At 38.0% G+C, this 13,531-nt stretch overlaps 1 protein-coding gene across 1 annotated transcript; it reads left to right on the top strand.

Annotated features, from left to right (window-relative positions):
- Nucleotides 1–11,636: 11,636 nt before the first annotated feature.
- On the top strand, nt 11,637–13,217 carry LOC145105315 (uncharacterized). The gene has a single exon (XM_079042440.1). It carries the CDS (start codon nt 11,637–11,639, stop codon nt 13,215–13,217), a length of 1,581 nt encoding a protein of 526 aa, XP_078898566.1.
- Nucleotides 13,218–13,531: the final 314 nt, after the last annotated feature.

Here is a 13,531-nt window from a genome sequence, read left to right as displayed (position 1 = left end):
GAAGAGAACGCGCCTTTCATTAAAAAAATATAAAGCGACATTTCTAGACGACACCCATTTTTAAATAAATGTCATCCGTGTTTTTAATTTATTTTTGTTGGACATTAATTTTAGGGCACGCACAAAAGAGTGTCCTCTATCCTTCAAATTTTTGAAGAGATGACATTATTTTTAGGGCACATGCTTTTGCGTATCGTAAATCACAGCGTGTCATTGTTTGCGCGTCATTAAAGGGTTGTTTTCTAGTAGTGCAATTTCGTTTTTCATGGTGGAAATTAGTAAATCGTCATTGGCCTACCTTCAGATATTTTGCAATTGGATTATGGCATCCCTATTCCGAATTGTAAAATATTGTGTTGGGTCCTAGCCTTCATATCTCGTTTTGGGTGTTATATTAAGGATCATTATCTAATCTAAACTTTTTCTTTCTTTTCAGATGTCAACTTCAAACAATGCTTCCAACCCAATCCCTTCCGGCTCTTTCTCCCTTATGAACTTATGTGGGAGGGTCATCTTCGATGAATCAATTTCAATGATTGGATTCGAAACATCCAAATGGCTATTCGTTATGAGGACAAAGAATATGTCCCTGATAAAGAGCTTAAGGAGATTGATGAAACTACTGCTACTCCCGAACAGATTCATGAGTACAAAACTCATGAGAGGGACGCGACCAAAGTGTCGTGTATAATGATCGCTACCATGACTGCTGAGCTCCAGAAGTCCTATGAGGACTTTTGGCCTTATGAAATGCATCGGGACTTGATGGAAAGGTACCATCAAAGTGCTCAGCAGGAGAGGTATGAGATCATTGCCTCCATGATCACGACCAAAATGAAGGATGGAGAGTCTATCACGGCCCCCTTGCAAAAGATGCAAAGGTTTGTGGACCGCTTGCTGAAATTGAATGTTAACTTTGATGAAGTGTTGGCCATAGATATCATTCTACACTCTTTACCTCCTTGTTATGATCAGTTCCGTATGACCTATCATATGAACAAGGACGAGGTCACTCTAAGCAAGCTTCAAGGTCTCTTGAGAACTGCTGAAAGCAGTTTGAAAGGCAAATCTGTTGTACCTACTCCTACTGTAATTACCCCTGTCTTGGCAATTGGACATGGAAAGGGAAAGAAGAGGAAGACTCCTTCCAAGAGTCATAAGGCAAAGTCCCATGTTGGATCCTCTTCTAGTGGAACCAAAGTTGGTCCTGTCACACCCTCTTCCAACCCAAAGGAAGCCGAGTGCTTCCATTACCATGAAAAAGGGCACTAGAGACGAAGCTGGCCGAAATACTTGCAGGACATAAAGGATGGGAAGATCAAACCCTCCTTTGCAGGTATTTATACTATTCTATCTAATAACTCATCACATGCTAATTCTTGGGTCCTTGATATAAGATGTGGCTTACACATTTGTTCTAATTTGCAGGGACTAAAAAGAAGTAGGGATGTGGAGCACGGGAAGATGAACTTAATCATGGGGAATAAGGGAAAATCGCATGTCACCAAGATTGGAGTTTATTCTTTATTACTTAGTAATGGTTTAAAATTAGATTTGAATAATTGTTGCTACTCGTCTGATATGGCGAGGAATATTATTTCTTTTCATAGTTTGTATGAACAAGGATTTACCTTTTCTTTTAATAATGAAATTGGTAGTATTAATGCTTATTATAATGGTGTATTTTATTTTGAAGCATTACCTTGCAATGACATATATGAAACTGTGATGGTTGTAGATAACTTAGGCAATAATGTGTTGCATATCGATTCATCCAATGATTTGGATAAAGCATGCTTATGGCATTGTCGTCTTAGACATGTTAACAAGAAGCGCATAGCCTAACTCCAAAAGGATGGAGTGTTGGAGTCATTTGATTTAAAGTCATATGACACTTGTGAATCTTGTTTACTTGGAAAGATGACAAAGTCACCCTTCACTGGCACTTATGCAAGGGGTGAGGGTTTGTTGGATCTCATACACACCGATGTGTGTGGACCCTTCAAAACAGCCACAAGGGATGCCAACCGCTTCTATGTGACTTTTACTGATGATTACAGCAGATATGGCTATATCTACTTAATCAAGCATAAGTCAGAAACCTTTGAAAAGTTCAAAAAGTTTAAGCAAGAAGTGGAGAATCAATTTGGCAAGAAGATAAAGATGCTTCGATCCGATCGAGGAGGAGAGTATCTTAGTATCGAGTTCCATGACTATCTTAATGAATGTGGAATTGTTTCACAATTGACGCTACCTAGGACACCACAGCTTAATGGTGTAGCTGAGAGGTGCAATCGAACATTGATGGACATTGTTTGTTCTATGATGAGTTGAGCTTCGTTACCTATCTCATTCTGGGGGTATGCGTTAGAGACTGCCGCTCATATCCTTAATCTAGTCCCAACTAAAAAGGTTTCCAAAACACCTCACGAGATGTGGACAGGGAAGGTTCCCTCGCTAGCACACATCAAAGTTTGGGGTTGTGAGGCTTTTGTGAGAAAAGAAACTCACGACAAGGTCGAAACTCGTAGTGAGCGATGTATTTTCATCGGCTACCCACAAAAATCCTTTGGATATCTCTTCTATAGACCGAGTGACAATGTTGTCTTCGTTGCGAGGAGATGAGTTTTCCGCGAGAGAGAACTCATATGGCAGAAGGACAGTGGGAGGCAAATTGACCTTGAAGAGCTTCAAGAGTTAAGTGATGAAGGAACCTCAAACACTAGCCCTCAACCTGAGGAGGAAACTCCAGTTGAACCGATTGACGAGTCCTTACCTCTGAGACGTTCCAGTAGAGTTAGAAAGACACTTGAGTTTTATGGTTTCCATATTACTTATGAGGGTGATACATTTATCAGTGATAGTACACTGGTAAATTTGGATGAACCTAACAACTACAAGGAAGCCATGGCATGCCCTGAGTCTGCAAAATGGAAAGAGGCAATGGACAGGGAGATTCAGTCCATGTATGACAATCAAGTATGGAACTTGGTTGACAATGTACCAGGCCATAAGACAGTCGGGTGCAAATGGATCTTCAAGAAGAATACCGACATGGATGGGAAAGTACACACTTATAAGTCGCGATTGGTTGCGAAGGGATTTACTCAAACTCCTGGAGTTGACTATGAGGAGACCTTCTCACCAGTGGCTAAGATTAAATCTATAAGGGTTATGCTAGCCATAGCTGCATTTCATGATTATGAAATATGGAAAACGGATGTCAAAACCGCTTTCCTTAATGGGAAGTTGGCTGAGGATCTTTACATGAATCAGCCAGAGAGTTTTTTCGATGCAGAGTACCCTGATAGAGTGTGTAAGCTTGATAAATCCATTTATGGATTAAAAAAAGCATCTCACAGATGGAATCTTTGTTTCGATGAGAAAGCCAAAGAGTTTGGCTTTTCGATAAGTGAGGATGAGTCCTGCGTATATGTCAAAGCCAGTGGGAGTATATTTAGCTTTCTCGTGTTGTATGTGGATGACATATTGCTCATAGGAAACGACATTCCAACCTTGCAGGAAGTTAAGTCCTGGATTGGGAAGTGTTTCGCTATGAAGGACCTCGGAGAAGCTGCTTACATTCTAGGGATAAGGATATTGAGAAACAGGAGTAAAAGACTAATAGGACTTAGTCAAAGTACCTATTTGGACAAGGTGTTGAAACGTTTCAACATGCAAGATTCCAAGAGAGGAGAATTACATATCCAAAGAAATGTCAGACTGAGTAAGACTCAAAGTCCGAGTACCGATGCTGAAATAGCAGAAATGAGTCGAATACCATATGCTTCTGCCGTTGGCTCGATCATGTATGCTATGACCTATACTCGCCCTGATGTAGCCTTTGCATTGAGCATGGTTAGCAGATATCAATGGAATCCTGTTAAAGCTCACTGGACCGCGGTAAAGAACATTCTTAAGTACCTGTGAAGGATTAAGGACTGGATCCTTACTCTTGGTGGGAGTGATGGCTTAAGACTGGTAAGGTATAGTGATGCCAGCTTTCAGACTGACAAAGATAATTTCCGCTCTCAGTCGGGCTGGATATTTACCCTAAACGGAGGATCAATAACTTGGAAAAGTTCCAAACAGGAGACTGTAGCTGATTCAACGTGCGAATTAGAGTATATAGCAGCGAACGAAGCATCGAAGGAGGTGATATGGCTGAAGAACTTCATCGGAGACCTTGGAGTTGTACCAGCTATAAAGGAGCCCATGGAGATTTTCTGTGATAGCGATAGTGCAGTTGCCTTATCTAAGGAACCAAGAGATCATAGCAGATCAAGACACATCAACAGAAAATATCACTTCATAAGACATCAAGTACAAGAGGCCCTCCGCGTGGTTAAGAGGGTATCATCAAAAGAGAATCCAGCAGATCCGCTTACGAAGGGACTGAGTAGGGTTAATCACTTGCGGCACTCTAGTAGTGTCGGGCTGAACGACGATATTAATTTTAATGATTAGATAGAATTTTAGAAACTTGTAATAGTCAAAATGTAATTGAAATTTGATGATTGAATAAAAGATGTTTTTATTTATAAGTAGTGTTACTGTCTTTTGTCAATTATTTACTATTGTTTCATTTTGCATGTTTTGACTTCCAGAATAATAAGATTATTCAAACTATCCACAGTCGATCATACTTTGGAAGTAGGTTATGAAAGAAGACTGTCATGAATGGGTTTTTGTATGATTGTCTAAGGTGTTAGACATAGCAAAAGATTGCTACAAACATTCATGAGTGCTCTTGAAATAAGATTTGAGTATTGGACTAAATCCACGCTCACATATCACTTCATGGAATTTATCACGAGTGATTGTGAGACGATAATATTGTATAATCTTCAAACCAAGATATATGAGTTGGTGATTATTTGTTGATTGTACATTAATAGTGCGAAAATGCATTGGTAACTCGATGTTATAAAACGTGCTATTATGTATGATTCAAAGAATAGTTAGTACAAGCATATAACTCGAAGTTTATATGTTCCTTTTATCCTAATAGGATTAAAAGCGATATCTTGGGCCCCTCGATGATTTTGTTTTGACTTATGTGTCGGGCCCGGTCAGAACTCTATTGATGTGTTCAATTAAGTTCTATGTCAAACAAATCGGAAATCGGGAAACAAATTGCAGGACAATAAGTATGACTATGTTCCATGATTTGTCCGCATGATATCATGTAGAACAGAGGATTATATGATCACTTATCTAATGGACACATCAGAGTATGTCAGCGGCTTTTTGAGAGCTACGATTGCTAATCGGATTTTAAGTTACATTGGCAATTACAGTTATTAGACTTATCCAAGTGGGAGACTGTTGGAAAAGGTGTCTAAGCCCATAACTATAATTGGTATGTACTTGATCTGATAGTAGCATGGTCCATTTGGGTTGCATTCATCAAAGCAATATGTTAGGAATGATATTTGGGTAAGAGGTTAATTATGATTTATTAATATATTATAAGTATAATATATTAATTGAGGAATCATATTATTTAATTAGTATTGATCAAGAATTATTTTAAGAATTAATTTGGTGATCAAAAGAGACAAATTAAATTGATACATATGAGTTGGGCTAATGATCCACGGTTTGATTTGTGATGGGCTTATGGGTTAATCCATGAAGTATTTATCCGAATCAAATGGGTGGATCATAAGCTTATGGGTATGGATTAGGGTTACACATGACCCTTGATATTCTACACACACACACACACACACACACACACACACACACATATATATATATATATATATATATATATATATATATATATATATATATATATATATATATATATATATATATATATATATTGATAAGCTAAAATCGGTGACCACTTGTTTTTCAAGAAGGAGAATCCGATTTCTAGTCTCCATAACCTCTCCATATTCATCCTAAATTGTTTTTGGTGCTTTGTGATTCCATTTGAGGCATCACACTATTGGTGCTAAGCTTTCTTGAGGCCAAGTTATTCAAGCTACTACACAAGGTAATATTCTAACTTGTTTTATGATTCAAATATCAACTTGCATGCTAGTTTAGGCTTCATGCTTTGGAAAAATGTTTATTGCATGTATAATTAGAGAAAACTTAGATCCAAAGCATTAGGGTTGTATGTGAACCATAGGAATGTTAGAGTACATAAAACCCAACATCAGGCTCTTGCGGTCCGTGTATATGGTATGACAGACCCCATAGAGGTAATGTCTCCAAATCTTGAGAGCGAATACCACCGCTCCCAACTCCAGATCATGAGTAGGGTATCTTGTCTCGTGTGACTTCAGCTGCCGCGACGCGTAGGCTATCACCCGTCCTCTCTGCATGAGGACCGCTCGCAGTCTCGTGATGGATGCATCACAGAACACTACAAAATCCTCAACTCCCTCCGCGAGAGTCAAGACTGGAGCCTCGCATAGTCGTCGTCTGAGGGTCTCAAACGCCCTCTGCTGCTCGGGACCCCACCGGAAATCCACCCCCTTCCTCGTCAGATGAGTGAGGGGTACTGTAATCTTGGAGAAATCATGTATGAATCTCCGGTAGTACCCAGCTAATCCTAAGAAACTCCTGATATCCGAGGGAGATTTCGGAACCTCCCACTGCATAACCGCCTCGATTTTGGCCATATCAACCAAAATCCCCTCCTGGTTGACAAGGTGTCCAAGGAACTGAACCTCTCGTAACCAAAACTCTCACTTCGAGAACTTGGCATACAGCCGTTCTCGTCTCAAAACTCCCAATAGCTCCCGTAGATGCTCCTCATGCTGCTCTCGAGTCTTGAAGTACACCAAGATATCTTCTATGAACACGATAACCGAGCGATCGAGCATCGGTCTGCAGACCCGATTCATCAGGTCCATAAATACCGCCGACACGTTGGTGAGCCCAAACGGCATCACCACAAACTCGTAATGTCCATAACGTGTCCGGAACGCGGTCTTCTCCACGTCCTCCTCTCTAACCCTAACCGGATGGTACCCGGACCTAAGGTCTATCTCGGAGAACCAAGATGCTCCCTACAACTGATCGAAAAGATCATCTATCCTTAGGAGTGGATAACGGTTCTTCACAGTCAACTTGTTCAACTCCCGGTAATCGATGCACATCCGGTGTGAACCATCCTTCTTCCTGACAAATAGGATCGGCACTCCACATGGTGAACTGCACGGACGAATGAACTGCTTGCCCAACAGTTCCTGCAGCTGTGATAACAGCTCCTGCATCTCTGGTGGTGCCAACCGGTACGACGCCTTGGCGATAGGGGCTGCACCTGGCACTAGGTCGCTCCTAAAATCGACCAGCCTCTCCGGAGGCACTCCGGGTAACTCCTCCGGGAACACGTCGGCAAACTCCCTGACCACTGGAACCTCTGACACTGAAACCTGATCCCTGACCTGCGTATCTACCACATACACTAGATAACCCGCACACCCATGCTGAATGTACTGCCGAGCCCTGGCATCCGAACAAAACCCTGATCCCAATCTGGTGCCCTCGTCGTAGACAATCAGTTCTCCCCCACTTGGGGTTCGAACTACCACTCGCTGACCCTCGCAGTCAATCATGTCACCAAAGCGACTGAGCCACTCCATACCGACGATCACAAACACATCCCCCATGGGAATCAGAATCAAGTCTATCGGAAAAGATACCCCAAAGATCTTCAACACGCAACCCCAATAGACTGAAGAAGCGGAAACCTCATGTCCGTTGGCGATAAAGACTCGCAACAGTCACTCTAGCTCTCCTACTAGCAACCCGAACTCCCTACTGAATGACTGAGAAACAAACGACTGACTCGCCCCCGAGTCGAATAATACCAAAGCAGGTAAGGAGTTCACTAAAAACGTACCTAATCACAGGTACAAACATATAAGCATAAAACATATATAATCGGTAAGATAAGGGATAGAAACATACCAGCAACCACATCTGGTGTTGCACTGGCCTCCTCTACTGTAAGCTGGAAGGCGCGTCCCTGAGCCTCGAGGGCGCTGCTCGACCCTAACTCCCGTCAGTAATCCTCAGTGTAGACGGCGCTGGAGCCTGCGCCGGCTTGGCGGCTAGTAGGGGACACTGGGCCTTCAGAATTTGGGGTAGACGGCTAGTGTATATATATATATATATATATATATATATATATATATATATATATATATATATATATATATGTTTAATTATCAAACAACTAACCCAATTACCCATCCCAGTTTTCTTTTACATTTATTCTAAGATCATCTTCTAAGAATCATCATCTACATCACCAGTTCTTATATAATCATCACCAATCATAACATTTTATTTCATTGCTAATATTCGTCGCCTATCATCGTAGTTTATATTTCCATCACTAAGGACTTTTCCTAATGTTCATCGTCTAATCATCGTATTGAATACGCGGTTCGTACATCGTCTGAACTCGTAAACTCATCACCTACAGGTTGCAAACCTGTCGGTGTTCCACTGAGTTGTTTAGATTAGTTTTGGCCATCATCTATACACTAGTAGATGACTACATCACAATCATTGCGAGTAAGGGTCACACAATCATCTCGAGTAAGGGTTAGGGCATTTGCTAATAATTTTTCATGTCTAATCTCCAATATCTCATGACCTATCACTACCCAATATATATATATATATATATATATATATATATATATATATATATATATATATATATATATATATATATATATATATATATATATATACTAGTTTATAACCAGTGAAAACCGCAGTTATAAAATTAATTAAACTTTCATAGTGAAAACTCAAAACTATTAAACAATTATTTCAAATAAATTATTTTAAATAAATTTTTAATGAAGATATATTTTTTTAGTTATATAAAATTATAATCGTTGTTTTAAATAAATATATGAAATTATATAACCTTATAATATATATTTATTTTATTTTATTTTTTATTCTAATGTTACTAATTTATTGTCATCAGAGTGTGAAATTTAAAATTTGAATTTTTGAAATGAAGAATCAATTATTAATTTAATATAATTAGAGTGGAAATTTAAAATTTAAAATTTTAAAATGGGGAATTAATAGGTTGACATGTGACATGATAAGTGGCATATAATATTAATAATGATTTCTAATATTGTGACACTTGCCAATAAGAGAATAAACTTATTCATTTATTATTATTATTATTATTATTATTATTATTATTATATATATATATATATATATATATATATATATATATATATATATATATATATATATATATATATATATATATATATATATATTCGAAAATACTTGTATAATAAAATCGAGTAAAATCATATCATATAAGTTCATCCAACACATATTGCAGATAATTGGCGCACATAGCATTTAATTATCTAAATATTTTATATTTATGTGTAAGAAGAATGTAACTATACACTCAGTTGATAAAAGTGGACGACTGACAATTTCGGCAACGCTTTGCTTCGTACTTTGAAAAGACCTAGATGTGTAAAGTACTAAGCCTTACTGTAGTTTTGTTATCCTGGTGACTATAATAATTATAGTCTAGATTCCTCATTAATCTTAATGTCTACATCAAAATCTATCAAGTAAGGATCAGCCAGCATGACAATTGAGAGGCAGGATCATTTCGGCATATAGCATTTCTGAAAACCAACAACCAAGCCAACATGACCATTCTAGTCACCTATCTCGTATGTAGATCAATCAGCATTATGACTAGGATTACTGATAATTCTTATTTGTAGTTTCATAATAAAAACTTATGACTATAAATATAAGTTACACTGAAAGAACGAGAGTGTAGCTTAACTTATAGAGATTCTTCCCGACCAAAGTCCGGAAATCGCACTCGCAAGGCTCCTATTGGATGGCTACTACTTAGTTGAGTACCTCTGTGCTCGCAGCGCTTCGCCAAAACACTAAAAACTAAATGGAAAGTGGGCTAAAACAGGGAAAAATTTGAGAGAACTTGTTGTAGTGTGTGAGGATGAAATGTTATATAGAGAGGACTGTTTATAAGCAAGAATCAGAATGCACGTCGTGCTCATATAGGCACGCATCGCAACCTATGGGTGTGTTGGCTCCATCCTCCTTCTTCCATGTGTCGCGTCCGGAATCGTCCACATAAGCCTCTTCTAGAATGTCACGTGTCACCTTCCTATGGTGTCACGTGTCACAATCTTATGGATCCACGTCACCATGTCTCGAAAGAAAGGGGCTGCCCCGACCGTGCCATGTGGCGCTCTTTCGTGGTGCCACATCATCATGCGTGTCGTGCACTTCGCGTACACGAATTCCTAGATTTTCAGAATGGCTTAACTTCTTCATACGAGCTCCGTTTTCGACGTTCTTTATATCCCCGTAAAGTTATTGACGAGATCTACAACTTTTCTTTATATTTTAACAGTTAATTCTCACTCTATCAAAATTTTATTTTTTTATAGGCTTAGGCTGTTGAATTCATTGCGGAAATCATAACTCATACATACAGACTCCGTTCTTGATGTTCTCTATATCGATGGACTACTATTGACGAGATCTTCAACTCATTTTAGATTATTTTGTCTAATAACCTACCATGCCAGAATTCCATATCTATGTGTACACTATGATGAAACCTTGAAAAATTATAACTTTTTCTCACGAAGTCAAATTTGGACGTTCTCTATATGCACGCTCTCGATTTAATGACCATTACGACTTTCGTTTAGATCACTTAGGTTAAAAATCAATCTATCAAAAATTCACTTTTTATAATAAGCAGAGTCGTGTTGGTTTAATCGCGAAATTTCGAAGAAACATTACTTCTTCCTACGAAGTCGTATTTCAACGTTTTTTATATATACAGAATCTTTGTCACGTATACTTTAACTTTTTAAGATTATTTACCGTAAATAATCTTCTATAAAAATGTCATTTTTATAGCTTATTATATTTTAATTGACTAACCCGAATATACAGGTATTACGCATATCGTCATCACGAGAGGATCAAGATAGTGTGCACGACGTTGTGGTCTACCTGGGTGGCCATGAAGAGACTCCGTTGAATGTATTCTGGAATGCCTAATAAGGAACACACAAACCATCAGACTACATAATAATCACATTTAATTTTTTAACAAAATTGTTTTTAATCAATATCTGAATAAAATATTAATAAAATTATTGTATCCTTTAATAATTGTTCGTAACAGATATTAAAAAATGAAAAAAAAAATGTTAATAATAGATAATGTTTAAAAAAAGTTTGGTAAATACAAGTTAAAAAAGATAAATAGGATATTTAAATATTTTAAGCTGGATAAATACAAGTTTGTTCTTTTTATAATATTGCGCTCGTATAAAATAACATTTTTAAACCAATTGATCCGTCTTCTTCTAGTGGTTAATTCTTAAAAACACAATTGTTCCAATCCTAATCCTTTCTCAGTTTCTCATACGCTTTACTTCACTTTTCCTTTGAGAGAGACCAAATTTAAAATTTTAGAAAATGGAAACAGAATCAAATATATTCGAATTTTTATAACAAAGTCACCGATTATTCGGCATTCATTCGTTGTAAACCTATAAAAATAAAACAACAGGGTTTTGCTGGTTTTCTTGTTTTTTGTGTACCAGGAGATGGCGGAAGGGATGAGTGGCAGCCCACCATTAGAAGATATCCCATTCCCGGAGTTGCTCCACCGCATACAAATGCGGTTGCCGGTAAAAGAAGCCGCCCGCACCAGCGTCTTGTCCAAATCATGGCTACACGCTTGGTCTACCATCCCTACCCTCAGGTTTCTTCAAGCCACAATGTCTCTTAGCAAAGAACAAGAAACAGAGCACTTAAAAGTGATTGACAACACTCTCAAAAAGTATCTCCATAACAACATACCAATCGAAAGAATTTACCTTATGATCGACACCGAGAATCAGGAGTACTCGTCTTCTCTTGCTGAAAAATGGATTACGTCTGTTGCAACCAAAAGTTGTCTAAAGCAGCTTTCCATCTTAATCATGGTTACCAGTGCAGCGTTTAGTTTGCCAGATGATATACTCTCTGGCAAAAACCTAACTAAGTTAAGAGTTACAAGTTCTTTCTCAAAGATCCATTCCCTTTCAATGACTACCCATCCTGTCATCAACTCTGTGTCCCTACGACAACTGCACTTGAAGCATGTTCACATAAGTGAACAGGTTATTCACGAGATATTCTCTACTTGTAAATTGCTTGTGGATGTAGAACTTTTTCATTGCAAGGGCTTTGATACCATCAAGATTAAAAACCTTGGTTTTCTTAACAATTTACAAATTGATTCATATGAACGAAACCGTATTCTGGAAATCAATGAGGTCACGAATCTAAGCTTCTTTTGGTGTGTAGGAAACCCTCTTTCAGTTAACATGGATTCCTTGGAAAGAGTGACGCATTTATCGTTTGGTGATGTGTTCATGGACGAAGCATTTCTAGACATGATCAAATTAAAATTCCCTTTGCTCGAGAGTTTGACACTTTATATGAGATTATGGAGTTTGGAAAGCTTCCATTTCACATGTGCTTCCTTGAAGAGATTGTCATTACTGGGGTGCTCATTGAGGCTTATCAATGTACAAGTTAATGCACCAAAATTACATTCTTTTTGTTTTGAAGGCCAGACAATGCCTAGTCTCCTGTTTTCAGCTGCTGCCAACTCTAGACTCAAGAAAATCAAGCTTGGAATGTATCTAAGCAATCCGGTCGATACTTTTTTTTTTCTCAAGATGAGGAACGCACTCGAGTTATCAATCGAACGTGAAATTGGGATAACCATGACAAATATTGTCATACTACCACCATTTGACGTCGACATCCTCAATCTAAGAAAAATGGCAAAGTTTCCGGCTTTGGACGTGAAACGGCTGTTGTTTAAAACGATTGGGGATGAAGGTCTGTGGGAGAGTTCCTCATTTTTTGATGCATTTTTTTCGATTTGTCATCCTAGGAAAATAATTGCAAAGCCAGACAAGATGTTCCAACACCACAATCACTTTTGCAAGCTGATGGTGAGAGAGGTCATGGAGAAGAAGAACACCGGAAAGGCCAGGGAGTATTTGAATTGGCCTTATTACTTGAAAGGTTTTGAAGTAAAATCTGAAAAAGAGAAAAGCCTTCCAGATGCTTTGAGAACCTCTTTAGATGGGTCATCCCGTCACAGTGTTTTCAAACTAAATTGGCGTTAAAATAGAACCTGCTCTTCTCCTGTTGAGTTACTTGTTTTACCATCTCATGTTTTAGTTTTCATTTTATATTATGTGTTACAAAGATTCTTAAACATATTATGTTTATAGTTAATTTCATAAAATTCCTTATTTTGACATATTTTTTGGAAAATATACCATTCTTTTTTCCAATTAAACCTGAACTTTGAGGTTACATTTTGATTTAGCATTTTTATAGGTAGGTAGAATTTACGCGTGTTTCTTTATGGAGATGTGTCATTTTTTCTTCTTAAATTATAATCTGTAAGAAATTTGATCTTAAGGATGATGTGTTG

This window comes from Lactuca virosa, chromosome 4 (assembly GCF_052849685.1).
Source record: "Lactuca virosa cultivar CGN04683 chromosome 4, Lactuca_virosa_CGN04683_v6, whole genome shotgun sequence".
Lineage (NCBI taxonomy): Eukaryota > Viridiplantae > Streptophyta > Magnoliopsida > Asterales > Asteraceae > Lactuca > Lactuca virosa.
Note: the sequence above shows the minus strand (reverse complement) of the source record. Positions and strands in the feature narration are given on the sequence as shown.